General features: G+C 38.7%; 1 protein-coding gene across 1 annotated transcript in view; it reads left to right on the top strand.

Moving 5' to 3' along the window:
* Window positions 1-15,437: 15,437 nt before the first annotated feature.
* Window positions 15,438-27,947, top strand: part of LOC131257672 (peroxisome biogenesis protein 5) — a 31,713-nt gene continuing 19,203 nt past the window's right edge. Inside the window, exons 1-5 of the mRNA XM_058258459.1 lie at window positions 15,438-15,711; window positions 17,040-17,352; window positions 25,717-25,910; window positions 26,109-26,363; window positions 27,587-27,709. Coding sequence (XP_058114442.1) covers window positions 15,589-15,711; window positions 17,040-17,352; window positions 25,717-25,910; window positions 26,109-26,363; window positions 27,587-27,709 — 1,008 coding nt within the window. The 5' untranslated portion in view covers window positions 15,438-15,588. The remainder of the gene's footprint in view (window positions 15,712-17,039; window positions 17,353-25,716; window positions 25,911-26,108; window positions 26,364-27,586; window positions 27,710-27,947) is intronic.

Here is a 27,947-nt window from a genome sequence, read left to right as displayed (position 1 = left end):
AAGGGAGAGGTGGGTCACTCATGCAGGCCCCATCTTGATGTTTTTATACAATCCAAGAAGACCATCCTATTTCCCAGATCATTTTAGGCGTTGAGCCGAAAAATGATCTCAATTCAAATTTATGGTGAGCCATAGCATAACAAACAAGTTTCCTACCATTGAAATATACTCTGATGTTGCTGTACATCAAAAAACCATTCAATATTGGTCTCGATAGGTTTGTATCGAGCCACAGGGGCCAATGGTTGGTGTGGATCTTGCTGATGCGGGCCCCGCCTATGAAAAACTGCAGAAAAATAATAATTTCAAACAAAAAAAAACAGTAGCAGCAACTGTTGCCGCTGATAGAAGGGCAGGCAGCACCTGCGCCGACGGATGGGACCTACCGGGCCTCATGGCTCCACTGTGGGCCCCACGTGATGCGTTTCAACATCAACACCTTACATTTGATGGGTCCCCTTTGTCAATGGGACATCTCCAAAAATTAGCCGTAAACGGAACTCAGGCGGGCCATATCATCTAAAATCATGTGAAGACATGCCTAAAACATATAAAATCATCTGGTGGGGCCTACCTGAGTTTTGGATGTTGCTGAAACTTGGTCTGGACCATCAGCTAGGTGGGACTCACATAATGGGTGGGCTGGATTTGTGAACCACATCACGGTGGGCCCTAGTTCACGTGACCTCATGAATAGATTGGATGGCAATAAATATTACCATGAGCCCATAGTCCACGTGACCCGTGAACGGTTTGGATGGCAAAAAAATATCACTATGGGCCTTACCCCCTAGTCCACGTGACCCGTGAACAGCTTGGATGGCAAACAAACATCACTGTGGGCCTTACCCTCCTCTGGTCCACGTGACCTTATGAATAGATTGAATGATAAATAAATATTACAGTGAACCCTACCCTGGATGACGTGACCTTATGAACAGTTGGTTGGAAAATAAACATTTTGTTAGGCCCTAGATTGCTTGGAAAATAAACATTATGGTAAGCCCCACATGGGACCCACTTATGTATGTATTAAAAACCACACCCTCCATTAGAGTGGGCTCCATCATGATGCATGTGTTTCATCCAACTGTCCAACCATTTTGGAGATAATTTAAGGCCCATTGTTGAGGCCTACCTTGACTTGTATGAGGCCCATATTATGAGGCCCATTGTGAAGTATGTAAGGCTCATGTGATTAGGCCCAACTTGATGTATTTATGGCCTGCCCACTAAGGCCCACTTGAGATATATGAGCCCATGGTTTGAGGCCCATTTGGTGTATTTGGGCCCTTGGGTCAAGGCCCAACAAGATCTATATAAGGCCCATTACAACGTGATTTTACCATGGTTCATGTGTTGACTATTGTAGTGGGCTATGCCTTGAGAACAATGTTGGTTTGATGTCCACATTGTAAGGATGATGTTGGTTAGATGTTCGCATTATCACTCTCCCTAAGGCCCACTAATAGGCCCATACTTGTAGTAAGTAGGCCGTCTAGGCCCATCTCCATTATACACAGAGCTCATCTCTTTATACATGTTTAGTATAGATCCATGATTCATGATCATTCGTATCATATGTATGCCTGATATGAGGAGTAACCGATCATAGCATATGCCTTCAGGCAGACTGTTTATGGGCTCCCTGATAGGCGGAGTTGCCCCATATAAGTGCATGGTACACGCAGGACTGTTGCATGACTGATAGTGTGACTCATGCACTTGCATTTGTGTGATTGTAGTTACTGTATGCCCTAGTGACATCAGGGCCATAACCTCCACAGACACATCGTGGATGGCAGGATTGGATACCGAAAATATTTGGTTCTAGCATACAGGCGCCATAGATGTCCCTGGATGAAAATTCCTAAACCCGATGGTATCAGAGGATGACTCCAACGTAGAGGTCTGTTATAGACAAGCTGGATAGGTATTGGTAGGCTATTGGCTAGGCAGATAGTGAGGTTTCTTACGCCCAGTTGGATGCACACCTAAGGAAGGCGTAGTGTCATTTGGAGTGTACTAAACCCCGGTGATTATCCACTGAGAACTAAATTGATATATGATGCTCCAGAGATGAGATGGATTGATAGGTGGATTGGTATGCTAGAGTTGGATCTTGCACATAACATTAGCTATGTAGGCCTTGTATCATATGGCAATGGTGTAGCCGATAACATTCATGCCTTACATCGCATAGCCTTGGTAGGGCTGATTGCATTCATGGACTCATCAGCATGATTCTGCATTACTTTGATATTGCATTCTAAGCACGCTCATATTGCGCACACACTTACACCACCCTCTAAGCTTTCTATAAGCTTATGCACGATTGATGCGTGCAGGTGACGCCAGGTCGCAGCCGTAGCATAGCAGCAGCAGGAGTGTGCGGTCGAGCCTTTGGAGTTTTGTTATTCGCATTATCTTGTATTTCCCTTCAGACGCATTGTACTTAAAGTTTTTGATCATAGTGGATTTTGTGATGGTGTTCTTGTGTTTATTGTTCGTGGGTTATGCTTTTGGTTATGCTCATTACGAATCAAATGATATTAGAAATCCTCCTTGTGGGATCCCAGGATCGGAACCTGGTAAATAGGTACCGGGAGCCGAGAGTGGGGTTCTACGGAGGCTGTCGGCGCCGGATTCGGCAATCGGGAATTTTACATGAGGCCAATCAGCACATTTCTCGGGCTGGCATCTATTGAGCACACAACTACACTTAGCATACATCTATACACATTGGCAAAACAAAATGCAAGAGCCTTTTTTTTGAAAGGTGTAATAAAATACAATAGCTTTTCTCAAAAGATGTCAGAACAAAATCACGAGCATACCTACGCACATTTGACATTTAGCAAAACAATTAGCTTGGTCTAATTAAAATACCATCATCCTGAATAGCGTGGTCTAATTAGAATACGATGCAACATGTATGTATCTTGGAGCTGAGCAAGCTACAAACATAGACTGTTGAATAGTTTGAAAAAGAAAAGAAAAGATATGAAAATCATCATCCTAAATAAAACCATAGTGAAGGTAAAGGACATTCTGTTAGCAATATAAAGATGGAAATGGGCATGAAGCTTCAAAACATTCTGTTGATTCTCCCTTGCTAATGGAAAATCAGTAACCTGCATTGCCAAAAAAACATGAAAGAACAGCACCGAGAAATCCCTTTTAGAAAGAAGAAGAAAACACATGCACGCATGCAACTAGCTCAGGCAAGTAGTTAGTATATGACAGACCATTCCTTCCATCTACAACATAAGTTGGCCACCCCATTGTTGCTTCAGCTTTGCTAAAAGGCTTTGTTCATGGTCAACATTCATGCTCCTGTCAAACAACAAAAGATAATCCAGAAACCTTCCTTGACTAAGGAAATCATTTACCATAATCTAAATCATTGAAAAGTCTTTCAGGAGGGACAACCTTTTGCATTTTGACAGTTAAAAAGTTCAAACGTTCATATTTCACAATTCTCCGCTTATTCTTTAGTAATTCATATGCCTGAAACAGATTTAGCAAACCATATTATCTTTGATTTTTTTACCTTCATTACAGTTTCTTCCTTCCACATATCAAATCCCTTGAAGAAGTACCTAATACATGCAATAAAAAAAAATAAAAATCAATGTACAAATAAGCCCAATTCAAATTAATGAAAGCCAAAATAAAAATAAAAAGTCAACGAACTGTCAACCTGAAACATATTCGAACAGCCTTGGGTCAGCTTTGATGGGAGTAAGGCCCAACCTATTGGCTAGGACTTTATCTTGGACCACGATGTGTTGTCTACACCAACCATTCAATGCAACAAAAAACAACTGAGCCAACCATCTCAAAAGATGGTTATAAACAAAAAGGAAAAGTCATGTGCTATACAACTGCTTTTCTCTGTAAACATCAGCAGGTTCATTCCCAAGTACGTGCTATACAACTGCTTTTCTCTGCACATATTGAATACAATTAGTAAGATTTACCAATACTAATATGATAGATGCCTGCTTTACAACTGGTATACAAATATCTTACCGAAGTTGATGCTTTATTTCTAAGCATATTCCTTTACAACTAATCTCACCTTGTATTTATGTTATTTCTTCTTTAAAAAATCACTCACACCCAATCGTTTTCCTCCCAATGGGAAGCTCCACCAGCTCGTACGTTTCATTCTTGTACAGGGAGTTCATCTCACCATGCATGGCCATCATCCACTTCTTAACATCAATGTCATCTAACGCTTCCTAGAAGGTATGTAGATGGATTCCCCTCATCCATAATGAAGGAAAACACAACATTTGAGTCATTCCTCTATCTCAACGGTACTCTGCAATTTCTCGGTAGATTTCTCCTAGAAGGTGGTGCAACCACCTCTTCTTGTACCTCTTCTTGTAGCTTAGCTTCTTCAGATGTTTCACCTCTATTTGTCTCAACGTTAACAACCATTTTTCCTATTTCCTCGTGTTCATCTTTCCGATACATAGAACCTTCATCAAACTTAATGTCACAACTAAATATGATTTTTCATAAAATTCGGTCGTATAGTTTGTATCACTCCATCACCGTAACTGACAAATATTGTTGAGCAATGCCAACACCCCTTTCCTGACGGCCCGTCCGACTGCTAAAAGCCGTCAGGGAAGGTCAATGTTTGGAGTTTTTAGCCATCGGTGTTGCCCTATTTTCTTAAAGCGAAGAATGAGACGTGGGAGCTGGTGGAGATTTCCGTTGGCTGTAAAACAATCAAGTATAAGTGAATCTTTAAGAAGAAGTATGATAGGTACAAGGTAAGGTTGATAGCAAAGGGATACACTCAGAGAGGTGTTGACTTCACTGAGATATTCGTGCTCGTAGTGAAACAAATATCTATTAGATTCGTATTGGCGCTGGTTGCCCAATTCAATCTCGAGCTGAAACAGATATATGTGAAAACTATTTTCCTGCATAGGGAATTGGAAGAGCAGATTTACATGAAGCAACCATTAAATTTTAAAATACAAGAGATAGATAACAAGGTTTGTATGATGAAGAGATCGTTGTACAATATAGAACAGTTGTCTAGGCAGTGGTATAAGAAATTTAATTCTTTCATGATGAGTCAAGGGTTTACTAGAAGTGAATATAATCATTGTGTTTATTACAAGACAATGATGAGAAGTTCATTATCTTGGTATTGTATATTAGTGACATATTTATCGCTAGTCATAGCATGTCTGATATTGACATACCATCGAAAGAATTGAAGATCCCAACAAGTGTCCAGCGAATAATTGAGAAAAATCTAGAATTAATCGAATCGACTAGGGTATTGATCTTATCGAAAACTTCATGTTTAGATAAATTAAAGGCACCAACAATGGGTGGAACATGACTCTATTACATTATAATAGAAATCTCCTGGTGATGGACGCAATTTGACTGATGACCCTAACACGAGCTAGCTAGAGTTGTGGTTCCACACCACCAAAATTGAGATTTTGCGACAGACTTCATTGGTCGCAAAAAAGGCTTAGGTTAACGATGGACTTGGTATGTCACTAACGAAAATTGTCCATCACACCCATCTTAATAGAAATTATGGCAGTTTGGTGGCAGGATTTAGTGATAGACCAAAATTCATTGCTAAAATGAGATCTACGACGGATTTGGTCCATTGAACATTTGCGACGTATTTGGTCCATCGTGACTTAAGAGACGGATTTCGATCCATCACAAATTATGGCCCAAAAAAACGTACATTTAGCGACGGATTTTATTTGCTTTTGCGACGGTTCTCGGTTCGTCATAAATCGACTTTTGCCCCCATGATTTATACATTTTTTTTTGGTAAAATACAGGGGGAAATTGTATTTTATTCTAGTCTAAAAAGTGTTTTCCAATAGAATTTCAGTGGTTTAATTATATCTAAGATTATTTTGTACCAATTGATTGATTACATTAGTTTCTTTTGTTTATATATCAATTGAGTGGAAATTATTAATTGTTTTTCTCTTTAAAACTGGTATTAAAATGCTTTGCAATATCACATGAAAAATCGCACTCTACATCCTTAGTATTTTATTAGAAATCGAGACTTTAGAAAATGAAGTTTGAAAAAAATTGAGATTAAAAAAAAATAATCAAGATTTAGTTAAATAATTCACATTTTTAAAAAGAAAATTGAGAAGATTAAAAAAAAATTATGACTTTTTTAAATAGTTGAGAAGTTTTTAAAAAACAATTAATAATGTTTGAGAAAACTTGAGATTTTGAAAAAAAAACTGCTATTAATTTAATAAAAATATAGATTTTTAAAAAAAATTAAGTTTGAATAAAGTTGATAATTTTAAAAGAAAAATAGATTTCGAAAAAAAAAATGATATTTTGAAAAAGAAAATTGAAAAGATTAAAAATATTTGTGAAAATTTTCACAACTTTAAAAAATTATTTATTTTTTGAAAAAGAAATTGAGATTTTGTATTTTGAAAAAAAAAAAGAAAAGTTTGATAAGAATTGACAAGTTTTTTTAAAAAATATATTTTAAATAAGAAAATGGACAAGCTCAAGAGAATAGAAATTTTGAAGAAAATTTTGATAAAAAAATTGACATTTTGAAAAGGAAAATTGAGAAGTTCAAAAAAAAAAATTTGTGATTTTGAAAAAATTGAAAATGTTTGAGGAAAAAAAAAGGAGAGATTTTGAAAAATAAAAAATAGTGATTAAAAAAAAACACAAATATTTTGATAAAAATTTGTCATTTTGAAAAAGAAAATTGAAAAGTTGAAAAAAAATGGTGCTTTTGATATAAAATAATAATAATAATAATTTGGAATGTTGAAAATTTTGAGAAGTTTGAATAAATTGAAATATTTACAATTTAGGAAAAAATTGTAATGTCGAAAAAAAAAATAGAATTTATATTTTGAAATTTTTTTAAAAAGTTTAATTAAAAAAATGACATTTTGTTAAAAAAAAATTTTAAAAGACATTTGGAAAAAAGAAAATTAAGTCGTTAAAAAATTTGATAATGATTTAAAAACACTGAGATTTTGACAAAAAAATTTAACGTTTTGAAAAAGAAAAGTGATAAGTTTAAAAAAAATTGTGATTTTGTAAAAAAAAAAAAAAAAAGTTTTGAAGTTAGGCAAAAAAAAAATGACTATGTTTGAAAATTTTTGAGATTACAAAAAAAACAAGATTTTGAAAAAAGAAATTGAAAAGTTTTAAAAATTTTGGATTTTGAAAAACAAAGTTATATGGTTTGAAAAAAAATAAAATAATAATGTTTCAAAAAAATTGAGATTTTGAGAAGAACCGATATTTAAAATAAAATTTAAAAAAAAAAAAAAAAAATAACAAACTAAGATGTTGAAAAAGTGATATTATAGCCCAAGTTTAATAGAAGTGTAATTACAAGAAATACTTATAATGATGGGATTTATCAAATTCTATGATAAGGCCATCCTAAAATTGATTTGAACCGCCAAATATGTTTGGAATGTGCTAATTAGGATAGATCACAAAATTCGGTCCAATCTAACATGAAACAAATCAGATCATTCAAAAATACATCAATTTGGCTCATACAATTATTTATTACTATTTCTATTAGTTTGGCCTATTTGTGCTTAGGTTCATAAATTTTGGGATCATTTCCTAAATATATGATGGTAAAACATATGGACGGTGTTGATTTATATATTAAAAAATACATTAAAGTGGGCCCTACATGGTTACGTAACACCCACTAAGGGAGAGTGGATTAGGTACGACCCCGACCTCACCCAACACAGTGCAAGCCTAACCATGTTGCCCACCTTGATGATGTGTTGTATATCCATGTCCTCCATCTGTTTCTCCAACCCATTTGTGGGTGAAGTATAAAAAATTATGTAGATTTAAATCTTGAGTGGAACACACCACTAGAATGAGTGGTAATATAGTGCCTCATCATAAATAAAAAATAAAATTACAAAGGGTATGCCGTAAGGTTTTAGTATTGTTTATTTGAAATTCAACTTATTCGTAATGTTAAGAATTTCTGGATGAAGGGAAATTGCAAAGATTAAATTAATCTAAAACTTTTATGGCTTGCAAGAGGTTTTTAATGGTTATTCATCATTGTTTTAATCGGTATGGCTCACTTGAAATTTGGGTCTTTTTATAATTTGGAATCACATCCTAAAATATAATAGAAAAACATATGGATGATGTGGATATATATATAAATAAAGAAAACATATGAAACCTTCTTAATTAAGGCCGGTCATGATGCTAAATAGGTTAAAAACTGAGGCTAAAGCCTTTAGCCTCAGTTTTGCCTCGGTTATCCAAACCGGGGTTGAAACCTCGGTGGCTAAAGGCTTTAGCCTCAATTTTAGCAACCGAGGCTAAATTGACTTTTATAGCCTCGGTTCTTCAAGTGAGGCTAAAAACCTTTTTAGCTTCAATTTTCTCGAAATGAGGCCAAATCAAAATTTTAGCCTCCATTATTTTCAACTGAGACTAAATCCAAATTTTAACCTCAATTGCCTCCAACCGAAGCTAAATCTATTTTTAACCTCGGTTCTCAACAACCGAGGCTAAAGCCTTTAGCCACGGGAGTTGTAGTCTCAGTTTAGGTAACTAAGGCAAAACTGAGACTAAAGATAGATTTAGCCTTTGTTGACATCAATTGAGGCTAAAATCAATTTCTAACATCATTTATCAATAATTGAGCCTAAATCATTTATTTTAACCCATTCATAAACCTATGCATATTCAGTGACCATTGATCAAATGGCTTACATTTTTGTTCTCATAAGGTAACAACTCATGGAGAAAAACATGAGAATCACACCGACTTTTCAAATTGAAATTTTAGTTTCTATTTGGAATAGAAATCTGGGGAAAAAAAAAAGAATTCAACAACTGAAGCTTTGATCAACCGTCATCACTGGATTCTAATTCAGATTGCTAGATCTTGACTGCAACAACTGAAGCCTCTGGTCCATCTCAGAGAAATCAGCCAACATGATGGAGCTGTAGTTGGGAGAGATCTGGTGCGTCATCGGCAGTGGAAGCTTTCCTCTGCCAACGGCCATAATCACAGGATCGATGAATTCAACATCAACATAGCTGCTATTTCCAGCAACTTGTTGTTGCAGATTCAAATTAGCTAACTACCAAGGAACGATACTGTGCAGCTGAACCTGCCACAAGAAGGAATATAAGCATCCACAACAATCAGAAAAAAGATCTTACCAGCAAGAAAATAAAAAAGGAAAATAAAAAATAGATGGTAGCAAAACTGCAAGAATTTGAGCCAGTAGATCAATGGTAGACAGGGTACATTTCAACATTGCGGTCTCAAATTTAAAGAAAACATATGAAACCTTCTTAATTAAGGCCGGTCATGATGTTCATTTGAGATCTAACCTCTTCATAAAGTTCACTAGGGCAATTCACACTATTCCTTGTAATGTGGTTCACTTGAGCATTGGGAATACTTGAATCAGCCCAAGTGAGGGTACGTTGAAAATAAAATATTACACACTCAATTACTTATAAATCACAATTTACACTCTATCACTTATAAATCACAATTTATTTATTTTTTTTACTCTTTTCAATGTGGGACTAAAGAAAATATGGTATTTTCCCTTTAAAATTTTAAAATTATTTTTTTTAAAGAAAAACAAAATCTTCAAAACATTTATTTTTAAAACCAAAATTTTAACAATTCAAACACCATATAGACTTAGGGAGGTTTCCCATATAATGTGGGGCCACTAGACGAATGTTCAGGAGATAGTAGAAACACGGTACCTAGATGTATATATGAACGCGGGCCCTCAACCAACTGTATTCTGTATATTTGACCCGTTAGCCCTGTTAAAGCTACTACCTGGACTAAGATTTGGAAACCCAAGGTCTCCACGTGTGAGGGATCCAGGCCGCTCATCATGTGGGCCTCGACAGGATTAAAACACGAGGCCGATTCAGTTATCAGGTGGTCTTGTTCCATATGGACCGATGTTCAAAATCCTTCTTAACGGTCCCATTTTTTAACATGTGTGGCCCACCTGGTGACTCAGAGACATGGCTTTGGAGGGGTGCGGCTTCGGTGGATCCTTGGATCCACTGAGATGGATCCTGATTGTGAGGCCCACCGTGATGCATGTGCCTTACATCCATGTCGTCCATTCATTTTGACAGATCATTTTAGCATATGATCCAAAAAAATGAAGTAAATCCAAATCTTCTAGTGGACCACACCACAGGGAATAGTGGTCATTGATCATTAAAAACTTATCATCGGCTATAAAAGTTTTGGATGGCAAATAAACATTCTGGTCCTAAGATGATTTTAATGGTGGGTATTTAATCCCTTTTTCTTATGCATTTGTCTACCTAGTTTAGAGTTGCTTCATTTTTAGGATGATGCCCTAAAATGAGCTGTCAAAATGAATGGACTGCATGGATGTAAGGCACATACATCATGGTCCCACAATTAAGGATCAACCATGGTGGGACACAAATGGAGCCGAGTTGGGTCTTATGGGGTAGGGTGAGGTGAAGCCCCTTAGGGCCTGTTTGGCCGGACCGATCCCACGGTATTAGGAGGGATGAGATCGCGATATCTTGGGATATGCATGACGAGCCAAATAGACCCGGTGAACTTGTCCCAAGATATAAGCAATCCCAGGGATGTTAAAACAATCCACTGACATCACCATCATTACCTTTAAATTGATCCCATCCCTTGGTTAGACAGATTGAAAGGTAAAATCCCGGGATATGCCGGACGTGCCAAATAGACCCAATGAACTTGTCCTGAGATATAGCAATCCCATGGATCTTAAACCAATCCACTGACACCACCATCATTACCTTAAAATCCATCCCATCCCTCCTAATCCCATGGGATTTGCAAGCCGAACAGGCCCAAATCCACTCAAATCCTCCCAAATCCATAGTGCCAAATGACTCTTAAAACTCTTCATTTCTTTTCTTATTCATAAACTTTATGCGCGGTTGCCACATATCTGAAATCTACTAACCGTTTCTCTACTAAAGTTATCTTACCAAGTTTTGTGGGCCCCACGATGATGTATGTGTTATATCCACACCATCCATCCATTTTGAGATATCATTTTAGGGCATGAGCCAAAGAATGAGACAGACAAAAAGCTGTAGTGGACCCCACCATAGAAAACAATGGGGAGAGTGATTCCCCCAGTTGAAACTATCCTAAGGCCCACCATAATGTTTATTTGAAATCCAACCTGTTCAAACATGAAATAAAGGAAAAAACAAATATCAACTTGATCTAAAACTTTTGTGGCCTTTAGAAGTTTTTAATTGTGGGCGTGTCACAGTTCCACTATTTCATTGAAGCTTTGAATTTAACTCATTATGGATATTGCCCTGGAATGATCTCTCCAATTGGATGGAAAGTGTGAATACAAAACATATCTCATGGTAGGGCCCATGGAACTTAGTGATGTGACTTGAGTAGCGAGTCACGCTACTCAACATGTCAGTAGCTAATCCAGGCCCCTTGGGCCATATGAATTTTTTTATTGGTGGGCATTCAATAACCATTATTTTATGTAATGTGGTCTACCTGCTATTTGGACATATTACATTTATGGGACCATGAGGTAAAATGAGCCAGGGAAACTGATATAAGGTGTGGTATACACACATATATTAAGATGGGCCCAACAGTCCAACGCCTCCCCCACCATGTTGCCCAAGGTTGGCGCACGTCATATGAGAACAGGGTGCGAGCTTTCGCATTTCTAATTATTTGAGGAGAAACTGATCACGTGGGTGCGAATTGGATTGATGTGACCTAAGAACCAGTGATCTGTGGAGCCGGGGACCTGACTATAGGGCTCACCTTAATGTATTCATTATATATCCATGAGGTCGATATGTTTTGCCAGCTTATTTTAGAGCATGGTTAAAAAAGAAAGGAGATAAATTTCAGGTGAGCCATATCATTCGAAACAATAGTTATTGGCCATTGAAACCCTTGTGTGGACCATGGAAGTTTTGGATCAAATTGATATTAATTTTTTCTTTCATTCAGGCCTGTGTGGCCTTATCTATAGTTTGGATGGTCAACAAACGTTACCGTGGGCCATAGAAAGGTTTCAATGATCAGCATTCAACTACCACGGTTTCTTGTAAGTATGGTTCACTTTGAAATTTGTATACCATGCTTTAAAATAAATGGGCAGTGTGGATATAAAATGAATACATCAAAGAGGGCCTGCGAGGATTCTCAGCCACATAGTTATGAATTAAAAGCCAAGTTGCATCCATGCCTTAACATAGGGCTCACCAAGATGCATGCATTATATATCTATGCCCTTCATCTGTTTTATTAGCTTATTTTAAGGTGTGGTTCCAAAAATAAGGAACATAAAATTTTCCAGTAGACTGCACCATTAGAAATAGTGGTCATTGAACGCCGGCCTTTAAAAGCTTCTGATGGTCCATAATGTTTATTTACCATCCAACCTGTTGATAACATCAAACAGACCTCAATGTGAGGAATTAAATAACAAATATCAGCTTGATCCAAACTTTGTAGCCCATGAAAGGTTTTCAATGGTTAATAACCATGATTTCATGTGGTACGGTGAGCTTGAAATTTGTATTTCTTTATTATTTGTACAATGCCTTAAAATAAGGCTGGCAAAACAGAGAGGACGATGTTGATATACCATGCATGCATCATGATCTATATATTTTATCAATGATATCTATTCATTTTAAAATATAAATTTATTAAATTATCAAAAAAAAAAAAAAAACAAAGTAGGCAGACCGAAGGGGCAAATGTCCCACACCACATGAAATAGTGTGATTGAATTCTAAACCTTTCTAAAATGCATTTGGATGTTTAAAGTAAGAAGACTTGTACGAAGGGAAACTTAAATATCGGATACTTATGCAACCCTTAAGGAGTTTTCAACGGTAAACTTTCAGTCCCCGCTACTTTCATGTGATGTGATTGGTGGATCCGGTGGATCCCTGATGGTGGAGCCCATCATAATGTACATGCCTTACACCCAGACCGTCCACGTTTTGACAGCTTATTTTAGGGCATGATTTAAAACTTAGGTGGACCACACCTCAGAACAGTAGTGATTTACCGTAAAAAAAACTTTTGTGGGCCACAAAACATTTGGGCGGTCTCTTCATTCGGGTCCTTGTTGCCTTGTCAATAGGTTGATGGAAAATAAATATTCCGTTGGCCCCTAACATGTTTTTAACAGTGGGTATTCAATCCCTATTATTTCTGTGGTGTGGTCCACCTAAGATTTGGATCTGCTTCATTATTCTAACATAACCTAAAATAAGCCTTCAAAACAGATTAACGGCGTGGATATATTGTGTGGGCCCTACCGTCAGCTATCCCCACTTGCGCCCGTCTCTAGCTTGGTATTGGTGGGGACCGCGCCATTTCCTTCCGAACGGGACGCCGATTGCGTCCTACGCAGGGCTCTGTGGGGTCCACCGTGATGTAAGTGTTTTATCCACGCCGTTCATCGTTTTTATCGAATCATTTTAACGCATGCGAACAAAAATGAGGCAGGTACGGGGCTTAAGGGCACCACAAAGTTGGGATTGAACTTCCACCATTAAAAACTTCTTGGGAGCTGGAGAAGCTTTGGATCAAGCTGATATTTGTTTTTTCACTTCATCCACGTCTACAAGACCTTATGAATCGGTTGGATGGTAAAAAAAACAACACGGTGACCCTTAGAAAGGATTCAACAGTGAGTGTCATTATCACTGCAGCTTCCTTTGGTGTGGTCCACTGGAGCTTCGTACATGTTTCATTTTTATAATTCTATGTTAAAATGATCTGATAAAAACGATGAACGGCATGGATAAAATAGTCACATCACGGTGGCCCCATCGAGCCCTGCCCGGGACGCAATCCACGTCCTACCAAACGTGCTACTTCCCGTAGAAAATCGGGCGTCTTTACGTGGCCACATATACAGTCATATGGTCGGTTCTCCAATTGTTCCAACGTTGTGGCCCACCTGATGATCGGAGTAGCCTTATTTTCAAGAAGATTGATCTTTATATCTGAGCCGCCAATTTCCATGGCACAGATGTCCCACGTACGTATCAATTAGTGGGAAAGATGGTATTGTAGCACAAGCTGCAATTAGTTCTCTTTCTTTTATTCACCCAACTGCGAAGATACCTGGCCCTCTCTAGATGAATGGTGTGGATCAATAGATGGTGGGCCACACATGAGTTACGTCATTTTATGGAGAAGTGTGCACTTTATGCACTAGAGGCTTCCGTTATCCTGACCGTAACCCCACCTGGATGTATGTCTTATATCCATACAGCCTATCCGTTTTGCGAGAATATTTTAGGACATGAAACCAAAAATACAGCGAATCCATATCTCAGGTGGACCACACAATAGGAAACAGTGGTGATTGAATCCGCTATTAAAAACTTTCTGTGGGCCAATGAAGTTTTGTATCAAGTTAATGTTTGTGTGGTCCCATCATCTCGTTATATGTGATCTTGGATGGTATATAAACATTCCGGTGGCACACAGGAAGCTTTTAATGGTGGGCATTCAGCTACCACCATTTGCTGTGGTGTGGTCCACCTGAGATTTGGACATGCCTCATTTTAGGGGACCTGTCAAAACAGATGAACGGCGTGGATATAAGGAAAATACATCAGATTGGCTCCACAGTTTCACTTCATCCACGTTTACACGACCTTATTAATAGGTTGGATGATAAGAAAACATCACGGTGACCCTTAGAAAGGTTTCAACGGTGGGTGTTAGTATCACTGCAGCGTCCTCCGGTGTGGTCCACTGGAGGTGTGTACCTGCTTTAATTTTAGATACCTAACTTAAAATGATATGATAAAAGCGATGAAAGGCGTGGATTAAACACTCACATCATGGTGGGCCCGACAGAACCCTGCCCGGACGGATTAGGGTCCGGGCGGGGGTAGGACGCAATCCGCGTCCACTTGTGATACCGTTCCAGCTTTCCTACAAACATGCCCCTTTGTAGAAAATCAGTACCGTCAAAACCATTATCCCAACCATGAAGATTCACGTGGTATAAATAATCAGACTGATCCGATTATTGGGTGGGCCACAGTGGTATTAATCAATGGGAAACCGACGGTTTGACTATAAATACTGGATTGACCCACTAAGAGAACAGATCGCACTGATTTTTGAGAAACATGATCTTCATGGAGAAGGACATTATTTTGACGGTAGTGATGGAAATCTGGTGGTAGAGATGGTCCTGTAGATGATCGGCTGTTGCCCGCGTTTTCTCCTCAAGAACGAAGGGGGTTCGCAATACGCACCGACGGTTGGGAAGAACGACTACGGACGACTCTCTTATCAGCGATAGAAGATAACACGCTCAGGCACCGTTCTTCACATCCCTATAAATCTCTCTCTCTCTGCAATCGTCACTGCTCATCAGCAGTACCTCGAAAAAAGCAGAAGATCCCAAGAAAAGAAACAGAAAGGATTAAAAAAAGGAAAAAAGAAAAAATCCAACCGTCGATCGAGAGAGAGAGAGAGAGAGAGAGAGAGAAATGGCGATGCGAGACCTCGTGACTGGAGGAGCTGCTTGTGCCGTACCAGGCGCTCCATCTTCTTCTTCAAATCCCCTTGGCACCCTCGCAAACGCCCTAATCGGCTCCTCTACCAAGACCCAGGTTCCTTTCTTTCTCCGAATTCTACAATACCCTTTCTTGGAAATCTTCTCTCTGCTATCGTCTTTGGGTGGTTTTCGGGTCTGGGTTTGTGTTTTTCCGCAGAATTCGATAATACTCATTTGACAAATCTTCTTGTGGAATTCATTTTGGTGAGTTTTTTTTCCGCAGAATTCTGTTTATAACCTTCCAAGAAATCTTGTCCTAGACGTGAACTTGATTGAAGACTCAGTTGCTAGTTTGGTAGAATCATGACATACCATTTTTAGAATCTTCATCTAGAGGTATCTTGGTTGGTTCTTGGGTTGGGTTTTAAGTTCTTTTCCGCAGAATTCAAATATGCCCTTTTAGAAAATCCCCCCTTTTAGCTCTTTTTGGTTGGTTTTGGGATTTGGATTAAAGACCCAGGTGTGCTTTTCACAGAATTCAATCAAGGACCACTTGATAAATCTTTCTTGTTGAACTGATTTTTGTTGGTTTTGATGCCTATGTTTAAGACCCAGCTGAGATTTTTGTAGATTTTTAAAAAAAAAATTCTTCTTCTTCTTCTTCTTTGAAAAACGCTTCCCTTTTGAACTCATTTTGATTTATTTTCGAGTCTGGGTTGAGCCCCAGTTGCAATTTCTGCAGAATCTTGACCTTCCCATTTCTTTTGAAAAGCTTCTTTTTGAACTAGCATGCAGAGTTCTATGATTCCAATTTGAGAAATCTTATCTTAGAGTTCAGTCTGGCTTTTTTAATTCCCAAATAGAATATTTTCCAAATTTTGAAATAGTATTTTTAGGAAGCCTCTTCTTTCTTTTAGCTTGTTTTGGCCAATTATGAGTTCTTGGTTAAAGACATTGGGATGATTCACATCAAATGTTCTCATGGAACTTAATTGAATGTATCAAGAATCCATGGAGCAACGTATTGAATGTCTTGTAGCATAGTGACCGAGAGCTCAATGAGTTACATTCTACCATGGTATCTTGTTCTCAAGCAATTTGTAATTGAATAAAATATGTAGATGAATGATAGGAAAAGCAATAATCTCACTCTCTAATTGGGTTGTTTGTCATAACATTCACACTTCAGTATGAAAAAGGAGAAACAAAAGGCTTTGTGGAAGTAGGTAATTGTGATCAAGCCATGCTAAAAGTGGTCTGTAATTTATACTCCTACTGATTCAGCGGTAATCAGAATTAAAATTTCTCTTGACATCTGTCAGGCAATGCCTCATATCTTCTCTTCCTAGTTATTTTATTTTGCCGAGATCACTTCTTTCTTATCATTTCTTCTATCTTTTATCCATCATTTCTGTACCTGATCTTTATTCACTGTCTAAACAGGAAAGATTGAATGAACTTCCTGGAACGACGCTTACGGGTCCTGATGGTTCTCATGACTATAGGACTGAAGGTCCTTTGACAACACTTCCGGGATCTGAGACCGAGCATCAACAGTTTCAGCATCCAAATGCCCAAAACTCAGAATTCCTCCACAGCTTCAGACTTCATGAAGGTCTTGCAGATGCTTGGAAAGAGATTCATGGCCCCACAATCCCTCCCCATGTTCATGGCAGTGAGAGTCAAGTACAGTTTGCTGAGTTTGAGCAGCTCTACAACAATGGTGTTAGGTCTCAACTTCAACCCACTTTGGATGGTAGGTTCAAAGATGCTGTTGGTATTTATTGTGTCCTTTTCTTACATGATTATGCTGTGCATTAGTGTTCCTTCTTTGTTTCTCGTCTGGCAACATTAGCAAACTTGTTTGGCTATAAATGGGTGTACCATTGGAAATTCCTGATGCCAGTTTTTCTGCCATAACCTTTGAATGTCTGCCTGTGCTTTTTTAAAATTTTTTTTTTTTTGTCTGTCTGTAATAACTAAATTAGGGAAATATAAAAAATGCGAAAAAATACCAGGCTCATATAGTGGTTCTTCAGGAATCAAAGTTGTAGGTGGCAGATCAGAGGTTGGTGAACTCACTTTCGAAAAGAAAATGAAAAGAGTGGATAGCGTTAAATGCTGATGGCTCAGCTGGCAGAATCCTAGTCCTTTGGAATTCTAAATTGTGGTGTATGGAAGACAGCTGGGAGGGGCAGTTTTCTCTATCGTTGTTACTTAAAGATGTATCATCAGGTTTTAGGTGGGTCTTTACTCCAATATATGGGCCAAATAGGTTGGGTCTTTGGCACGCTTTATGGTTAGAACTCCATTTGTTGAAGTAAATGGCAGATGCCATGGGTAGTGGGAGGCGACTTCAATGTTGTGATATTCTCTTTTGAAAAATCAAATTGCAGCCATATTATTAGAAGCATGAGAGTTTTCTTTGAATGGATACTAAAAAACAAGATGGTTGACCTTCCAATGGGGAAAGTTAAATTTACGTGGTCTAACTAGAAGGCTAGGGTAGTCAAATTGAAGTTGGATTGGTTTTTTGCTTTCGGAAAATTGGGTTGAAAAGTTCCCTTTAGTTTACCAAAGTTCTCTAGTTCCACACTCGGGAGCGCCAGAAGTGTTGGCTGTCGACATCTCGTCATATAACCTTGCTTCGGACTACTCGAACCTATCCACTTTTGACCTCAACCAATCCTTAGGTTCAGACCCTACTTCCGAACCTTTTCTCCATCGAAAAGCTCGAGAAGCCTCTGCGTCTTTAGTGGGAGAATTCTCTCGTCTAGGAGACTCCCCTTCCCCGATCCTTCCCATGGTGGCTTGGAAGATCACCCCGCCTTTGTGTCAATTGGGCCTGGGCTCTTCTCGACCCCCCGATCCACATTGGTGGGTTACCCATGATTCCCTCCTCCTCGGTGCGATGCCACTGACGTGGGAGGAAGAAGAACCACTCTCTTTCAAGAGGAAAGTGTAAAAGGCTTCATTGAAGTAGAACCCTTGCAGATTCGGGTAGGAAATATTTCAGAAGAAATAAAGCACACTCTATCGACGAGGGCAGACGTTGACTCTCAGAGGGTCGACTCGATTGACATCATTCAGGGGAAAAATGGATCAAAAATGCCATTGGACGCGTGGGACGATCTTTAGGGCTATCGTTCGGGGACTGCCTAGAAGATTACATTGCCCTTTTCCATTGTGTCGAGACCCGAGGATGACCGTTAGCAGGAACAAGATCCCCTAAACAGCGCCCCTCTAGATCTTGTAGCAACAGGGAACTTCACAGCCTCACCTCTTCTCTCAATACATCCAATGGTATCAAATCGGAATAGGGATTGCAGGTAAAAGGGGCAGTTCGGTTTCTCTATGAAGATCCTCTCGTGGAATGTTAGAGGAGTCGGGTCGAAGCAGAAAAGAATACTCCTCAAAGACACATGCGGGCGAAACAATCCAGATGTGATTTTTTTTTTCCAGGAGACGAAGGTTCAAAAGTTTTCTGATCAGCTGATGGGCTCTCTCTGGAAGGCCCAAGATGCAAAATGGGCAATGTTGGATGCATCTGGTAGTCCGGGAGGTATCCTAGTAGCGTGGAAATCATTTGTTTGATCCCTGGGGAAACAACTCCTATGATCTCCTCAGTCTAATTACCTCAGTCTATGGTCCTATATCTGAAGACAACAGACACGACTTCTAGGTGGAACTTAGTGCTACAAGGGGCAGATTCGACGGGCCTTGGTGCTTATGTGGGGATTTCAATATTACAAGATATGCTGAAGAAAAATCCCACGGTACTAAGGTTTCTCCAGCAATGCGGAATTTTTCTTCTTGGATCAACGACCAGGAGCTAGTGGACCTTCCCCTACTAGGCTCTAGATTCACCTGGACCAACGGGAGGTTGAAACTGACTCTCTCCAAACTGGACAAATTTTTGGTATCCACTGATTGGATAGAGTCATTTCCTTTAGTGTCCTAGTTGGTCCTTCCGAGAACCGCATCAGATCACTACCCGGTGATCCTCACAACCGAAGATCAGAGCTGGGGCCCAAAACCCTTCAGGTTCGAAATTTCATGGCTGAAGATAGCAGGTTTCCCGCAACTTAGTTGAGCAGCAAACTAAAACTCCTGAAGGAGAAGATTAAACAGTGGAGAGCGAAGGATTGGTGTATAAGGGCGAGAAAAATGGATTCGCTATTGTTAGACCTACACAGAATTGATATTAGTGTGGAAGGAGGTTCCATGTCAACAGAATAGTTGACAAATAGAATCTAGATTATTCAAAATATTTCAACTAGAGTGTTAGAAGATGAAATTACTTAGAAGCAACGCTCGGGATCTAAATGGATCAGAGAGGGGGACAAAAACACAAAGTTCTTCCATAGTGTAGCCAGTGCACATCTTAGATAGAACATGATCAATAGCATAGAGGTGAACGACATACGCATTGAAGATAAAGATCAAATTGCGAAAGAGGCAGTTAGTTTTTTTAGCAACTTGCTCCAGGGAGAAGACTGTAATAGGCCTGGTCTAGATCTCCTGCAGGTAGACAGGTTACCGGGAGTTGACATAAAAAATCTCGAGGTCCCCTTCTCGCCAGAAGAAGTCAAGGTAGCGGTGGATGACTTGGGAGGAGACAAGGCTCTTGGGCCTGATGGCTTCCCAATCCTATTCTTTCAGATGTTCCGGGAAGAACTTCGTAGTGATGTTATGGACTTCTTCAACGAATTCTACGAAAGAGGGTGTCTCTCTAAAGGGCTTGGAGCCTCTTTCATTGCATTAATCCCCAAATTTCCGGGTGTGGCTTGCTTCAAAGACTTTAGACCGATAAGTCTGATTGGAGGCCCATACAAGATCCTCGCTAAAGTTATGGCATCTCACTTAAAGAAGGTGGTAGGGAATGTGATATCTAGAAACTAGAGCGCTTTCATTCCGGGCAGACAAATCATCGACAATACCTTAATAACGTATGAATGTTTAGATTCCAGCCACAGATCTAGATCAAAGGGTATCCTATGCAAGCTTGACCTTGAGAAGGCATACGACTATGCGGATTAGGCGTTCCTTTAGTATATGTTATCTCGTATGGGTTTCGGTGAGAAATGGAAAGGGTGGATAGGAGAGTGCGTGGGGTTGGCACACTTCTCTGTTCTTCTAAACGACTCCCCAAAAGCTTTTTTCAAAAGCTCTAAGTGGTTATGACAAGGGGACCTGTTATCGCCTTTCCTTTTCCTTATAGTCGGGGAGGCTCTGGATAGAAAAGAGTTTTGGGGATTTTGTCATTGTCGGCTTTATTGAACCTCCTGTTATACTTTATGTCCTTATTCAGATGTCCCGCCTCGGTCCTGGATATCCTGGAAAAATCTAGACGTGACTTTCTTTGGCATTGGAAAGAGGAGAAAAAGAAATTCCACTTGGTAGAATGGAAGGAGGCGTGCAAGCACATTCAAGGAGCTGGGATAAAAGTTCTGAAGACAATGAAGAGGGCTCTTTTAGGCAAGTGGGTTTGGAGGCTAGGGACTGAAAAGGGGAGTTTATGGAACAAGTTAATCAAAAGCAAGTATGGTAGTTCAACGGGAGGTTGGTGGACCAAGGACTCTTCTTCTTATAGGGCCTTGGCCCTTTGGAAGGGTGTCCTAGCCATGAAAAAGGAGGTCCTCAAAGGCATCAGTTTCGACATTGGAAATGGAGAAAACGTTCGTTTTTGGGAAGATATATGGGTGGGAGAAGTAGCTCTTAAAGTGGACTTTCCAAACATATTCCGCATTGCTTCAAACCAAGCCATATCAGTAGCAAAGTGTCTTTCTTTATCCGGCGGGAATTTGGAATGGAATCTAGAATGCAGAAGAAATTTACAGGATTGGGAGATTGCAGAGTATGCGACCCTCCTTGATCGAATTTTAAAAAGTAAGCCAGATCTTTTGTCTGAAGATAAGTTAATTTGGAGGGTTGATAAATTTGGTTTATTTTCGGTTAAGTCATTGTACAAAACTCTGGATAGAAATCCCTTCCTTGATGAACAAACAATGACAAATCAGATTTGGTACTACTCGGTTCCTCCTAAGATAGCTTTTTTCGGGTGGCTGGTTGGAAAGAATGAGGTGCTTACGGTCGACAATTGAGGAAGAGGGGGATGATCCTTACTAATGTGTGTCTATGCTGCATGGTCGAAGAAGAGACGGCTGATCATTTGTTCATTCATTGTTCACATATTAATCAGATTTGGCCAGAAATATTAAGCCCCTTCGAAATTAAATGGTGCTCTCCCGACACAACAGGTTGGCTGTTAAAGGCGTGGCATGGTGTCAGCCTAGGAAAGCGAAGAACTCTAATTTGGAGAATAGCCCTTTTGGCTGTTTGGTGGACTATTTAGGAAGAAAGAAATGGAAGATGTTTTAGAAACAATTCAAAATCGGTGGAGTCCTTAGTGCGCAGAGCAAAACAATTTATCTTAGAATGGGCTACTAATGTAGATAACGTTAAGGGCTGTAATTTTCTTTTCCTTGGAGCTTAGGTGGTTTGCTTCCTTAGCGGCCCCACTCTTCTGTGTATCTTTCTCTTCTTTTAATATAATTTTTGTGACTCTTCAAAAAAAAATAAAAAAAATGTTGAGGATCTGACCATTGCTTGATCATATTGGAGACAGAAGAACAAGATTGGGGGGCGCATCCATTTAGGTTCGAGCTTGTGTGGTTAGAAGTGGAGGACTTCTCGAACAAAGTGAAGGAATGGTGGCTTTCCTTCTCAGTTTAGGGAGGAGCTAGTTTCTCTCTTTTTCAGAAATCGAAGATACTTAAAAGGAGAGAGAAATGTTTGGAAAAGAGTGTTGGGGATTTTGGAGAGGAATCTTCGAAAATTTTACAAGAAATTCAAAAGGCTTGATGTCCTAAAACGAGGTGAGCTCTCGGATGAAGAAAGGGCATCGAAGACCTATCAAGGGCATCGAAAGAGCCGTTATCTGCCCATTTTCTGTCCAACGACATTCAGTTCTTAGGCATTTGTATGGGTTTTTGGTGCAATAGAAGCTTAGGATGTTCTATGATCATATCCGTCATCCCAAGCCTCTAAACCATTGAGTTATAAGTCATATTCTTTGAGATTAACATTCTAATGAAGATTCCAACGTCCACCTTGAAGATGAGCTTAAACTCCACCACTTTATGGAAATTAGACTCAACCTCTATAGGCATACCTAGTATTTTAAATATCGACGATATTAGCCAATATATCCCACGATATATCTTGTATCCCACCTGTGCGATGCGAAACGCACAGGTAATGTCAATATATGCCACCTATTCGTTCCAGTGAGCGTTTTCAAATTTTGATCCATGTTTTTGCCATAAATCACGTTAAACCAGTGTCAAATGGTTATAAATCTATGATTCTTCATGTTTTCCATGAAAAATCATTGGAACTTCTATTTCGAGATTTGGGGGAGATGGGTTTCTCAATTTCTCACAAATCGGTTGCAATCTTTGTATCCAAACACAAAATTAAACTTGTATGTAACTTGATCTAATGATTCTTCTTTTGCTTTTGAATTTATTGCTTGGGTTTCCATACATGTCTTCTTATGTTTATAAATTATATGAATAGACTTTAAATATACTTGCATGAGTTCAATTGGAAAACGTATATATTAGGACTTATGTGCACCTTTTTTTTTTTTTCCTGTAATTTTTTGATTTCTAAGTGTGTATTGATGTCTTTTTCAACTATCCCTGAAGTTTCATTGAAAAATTCAACCAATTTTCCAATGTTTCCATGTTTCCCAACATCAATGATAAATTATGCGATACAACCGATATATCCCATGTGATAACCAATATGTATTCGTATCCCAAGGGTGCAATACATTACGCGATAATGCTATTTAAAACATTGGGCATACCATTGTCTAAATCCTCTAGAAGACCCATCTAGGTGAATCCTCTAGGAAATACAACTTCGCATTAGTTATAGGAGATTCAATCAACCTCCCACCGTAAAGGAGTACTACATGCCTGGCGAAGCATCTATATCATGATCAGGGGAGAAAAAGTGAGCTGATTGAAGCACGGGAGAGCATTGATCAAGCTACCTAAGACGACCTTACAAAAGGGGCTCAATTTAACAAGTAAGTTGTCAAGTGTAGGTGTCCATATACTCTTTTTCCTTGTAAAGGATTGAGTGTAAGAGTTTGTGACCCAAACTCGACTAGGTTGTTGTGTAGGACCTTGGTTCTTGTGTATGGCCTAAATGCAAGTTTTTATGTAGGACCTGAATCTTATGTAGGGCCTAAATTCAAGTTCTTGTGTAGGACTTTGGATCTTGTATATGGCTTAAATCAAGTCCTTGTATAGGCCGCCAGGCACGAGTGTTTGCAGGTTAATGTCCGTGTCCGTGGGAGCCTCCGACAGGAGTAAACGTGGGTCCTTGGATTAGGACCGCGATTGTTGGTTAGCCTATAGAAAACCAACTAAAGTCTCTTGCGGGGGCCTCTGATGGGAGTGTACATCAATAAGTTCTTGTATAGGACCGAGGTTTGTAGCGAGCCTATAGAAAACCACACGGTCTCTTGCGGGTGCCCTCGTGTAGGATTGTAAGGGTTAAAGGTTAAAGGTTAACCTGATTTAAAACCCCTGACAGTGAAATTTGGTACACATGGGTTGAGTGCGTTTGCCGGGAGTTGAGTGGGGAAATCGAATCACTATATATGCTTGTATTTGGGATTGTATTTGCACACCTATTTAATTATGCTTATGTGATTGAATGTTTAATTATTTACATGCATGATTAGATGAATACCAGGAGTTGATAGTTAGTTGAAAACACAATAGTGTACATGTGTTTGTTGTCGAGCTTAGTCACACAGCTTATCTATGGCGCTATGGTGCTCCTCCAAAGGTGGCCACTTTGGCTCGGTTAGCAGGGAGAAACAAAGTGCTCATGGTCGATAATTTGTGCAAGAGAAGTATGATTCTTTTGAAGGTGTCTAATGTGTTTTCAAGATGAGGAATTGGTGGATCATCTTTTTTATTCATTGCGAGTTTGCCAAGAAAGTGTGGGATGGTTTTCTTGTTAAATTTGGAATTTAGTGGGTTATGTTGGATTCTATTTTATTTATTTTTTCTTTGTTTTGGTCATGCAATGGAGGGGGCAAATGGAAGATTAGATAAGAAAATTTGACAGCTGTCTTTTGGATGGGATTTGGGTTCAATGGTGGGAAAGGAACAATTAGTGTTTTAGAAATAAAAAAGGAGGTTCTTTGGAGGCTTGTAAGGTGGCTATAGAGCTAGTAAAGGAATGGGCGATAGAATCAAGAGCAGTTGGGGTGGATCAGTTTTCTAAAAATTGGGCAGATTTGTGTTTTGTTCTCCTTTTCTTTTCTTTTCTTTTTTTTTTTCTTTTTTTTTTTTTTTTTTTCTTCCTGTCTTTCTCTGTAATTCTTTAGGCTTATGGCCTCTTTGAAATAAATTCGTCATAGTTCCAAAAAAAAAGATAACTAAATTATGATTTTATTAAGATGTTAATAATTGTGTCTTAATTCTCTTTACACCAAGTCACTTATGGTTATCTTGTTTGGAGTCTGAACCATTATGTTGATTATTAGAATACAACTTAAATCTGTAAAAAAGTAGTTGACATTGCACTGGCTTTGTATCGAGATAGAACTCCGTCAAACTTCACTGAATAATATATAGAAATTAAGAATCCTTCATTTATTGGAGGGATGGGTATGTCTATTGGACCCTTCAAAAAGTCAGATTACCAGAGTTGACATGGATAGGGTATTCCCCTTGATGAAGACTTGAATCCAGGTTTATTGGGATTCTGAACTTTGTAGTTAATTAATTATCATTTATTTAGAATACGTTGTGAATTGTGGCGGCTGGGCAACAAATTGAACTTGTGTTATGTTAGACATATTTTAACACGATTATAATTATGAGCAGTGACCAATTCTTGCCATGCCCATATCTTGAGAATTGGGATTTTGAGGATCTACCGAACCTGTTCCTTGCTGTACTTGATACCCGTGCCAGTACTCGGGTAACAATAACATAGTAAACTATATTTGGTAAATGCGACAGATTGTTTTTTAAGCCTTGGAAATAGTCCTCATGATTTTACACCTTTATCTTCAATCTTGCAGGGCCACCACAGAGAGTTCTGTCTAGTTTCTTGCATGCCTTTGTTGGCAGTAGCCAAGGTGGTATTCCATTTCGACCAGTGGCGCTTCCAGCTTTGGGATTGTCTGAAGGTGACAAACAATGTATACGTGATCGTAGCAGCGTCATGGCACGCCACTTTTTTGCAGATAAGAGTGAAGATTTTATCAATGCACAGGTTTGACACCCATCATGTCTATTCTTCAATTCTAACGTTTCTATGCACGGTGTGAGCAGCTCTCGATTTACCCTTGTTTCCTCGTTTTATTCTTACCTTTTTTGCCTTGTTGACAGCTACCTTGTGTGCATCCATTGTTTAGCATATAACCAGACTTCATTGTGATATTAGTATACTTATTTCCACTTGCTTTCTTAGGTAAATGCATTGCTGCATTCCTTGGATATTGATAATGATCTTCGGATGAAAGGGCATCTACCTGGAAGATTCCCAGAGTTGGAAGAATATTGGACTGAGTCCCAAGGTGCTTCAAGATCTGTGGCTACTCGTGTTGCAGATAGATGGGTTGGTGAATATAATAGCATGCAGGGAGCACATGGCAACCCTGAGTCCTGGGCTGACTCATTTGAACGACAACATGGTGCTAATGGTTGGGCATCTGAATTTGACCAGGTCAGAAAACTTTTTTCTTTTGATTTAATATCTAACCTGTTTGTGAGGAATGAATTGTTTTTTCCTCTCTGATTGGGATTCTGACAACATGGGGCCTACTGCTTCAAGTTAACATGTCATTTGTCTTGTTGTCAACGAGTGTTTGAGACCTGACTGGTTTTGTTTTTGCTCTGATCCAGGAATTTCAAAGTCCATCTTTTGTATATATATAGTTTTATTTTTTATCTTCCTCGATTTTGACTTCGGTTACCTAGTCTGGTGATTCTTGGCAGCACTGTGTCCATGGTTCCTTTTTTTTTTTTTCCCAATTAGCTTCAGGCAAAACACTGAAATTGATATTTCTTGGCAGTAAAAGTTAATCTTTTAATATGCGTAGAGCAGTTCCAAAGATGTTTCGTAAGGCCCTGTTTGGATTTGTGAAAAGCATGGGAAAGGAAATATTATTTCTTGGCAAAACCTCATTTCCGTGAAACTGTGGGAAAGGAAACATTATTTATCTTGTCTGTATTATAACAAAATTTTCCTAAAAGTTTGGGACCTATTTCTAAAATTGTTGTTTGGCGAAACAAAAAATTTTCTTGGAAAAATTTCCTATTTACTAGCACATCATAGCTTGCACATGGGATCCTAGTTACTAGCACATTCTAGTTAATAGCTTGTTTGAACATGCTTATTCTTGAAAAAATGAATCATATATATATATATATATATATATATATATATATTTCTGGTTTTAAATTAAAAAATAGAAGTATCGTGTAGGTAGAATGCTACGTAACATGCTACCGCTATTTAAAACACTAGTTTTGATTTCTTAACCTTCAATATTAGGGGCAGAGGTACTTGTCCTCTCAAAGGCATCCCTTTTTTACCTGTTTAATTTTTTACCCTTGATAAATGTCACTTCATCCAAGTTCAATTAATCAACCCTAATTATCAAAAAAGAAAAAAAAAGGTCAATCCCGACATTGAGTTTTTCATTCTTATTCATCTAGGAAAATGCTATTTACATGCATTCCGGTTGATAAGTTCTCTTTCCTTTGTATTTCTGTTTGTAGAATAGCACAACTTGGGTATTGGATACCCACAACTAGAAAGAATGGGTGTATTAAGCAGTCAGAGTGGGTGTATATAGTGGCTTCCATTCATCTGTACTGCGCTAATTTCCTCTCTTGCATGGATTATAAGGTGCATAGCTTGATGTTTGTTGTGCTCGTTTACAGGAACAATCTCAGATGGCATCAATTGGTCAAATGGGAGGTGCAAATGTTGCCAACATTGCAGCAATGGAACAGACTCGGATGCTCGCGCATACGTTAGCTCAGAATAGTGACCCCAAATTTCAGGTTTATTTCAATCATTCAGGCCTTTCTTATGTTTTTGTCCTGAAGTTTGTTGCATCTATTTTATTTAATTTTTCATTTGTTTAGCATATAATGCTATGAAGTATGTCGGGGTGTTTGGTTTCAAGTTTACCTTTGTAAACCTGAGAAATAAGTAACAATTATTTACCTACCTATTTCGCACAACATTCCCCATGCAGATATTGACCGCTTTACTTTTTGAAAATAGTTGTCATGGAAA

The sequence above is a fragment of the Magnolia sinica genome, chromosome 10 (genome assembly GCF_029962835.1).
Source record: "Magnolia sinica isolate HGM2019 chromosome 10, MsV1, whole genome shotgun sequence".
Taxonomy (NCBI): Eukaryota; Viridiplantae; Streptophyta; class Magnoliopsida; order Magnoliales; family Magnoliaceae; genus Magnolia; species Magnolia sinica.
The sequence above is the reverse complement of the archived record's forward strand: the minus strand, read 5'-3'. Positions and strand labels throughout refer to the sequence as shown.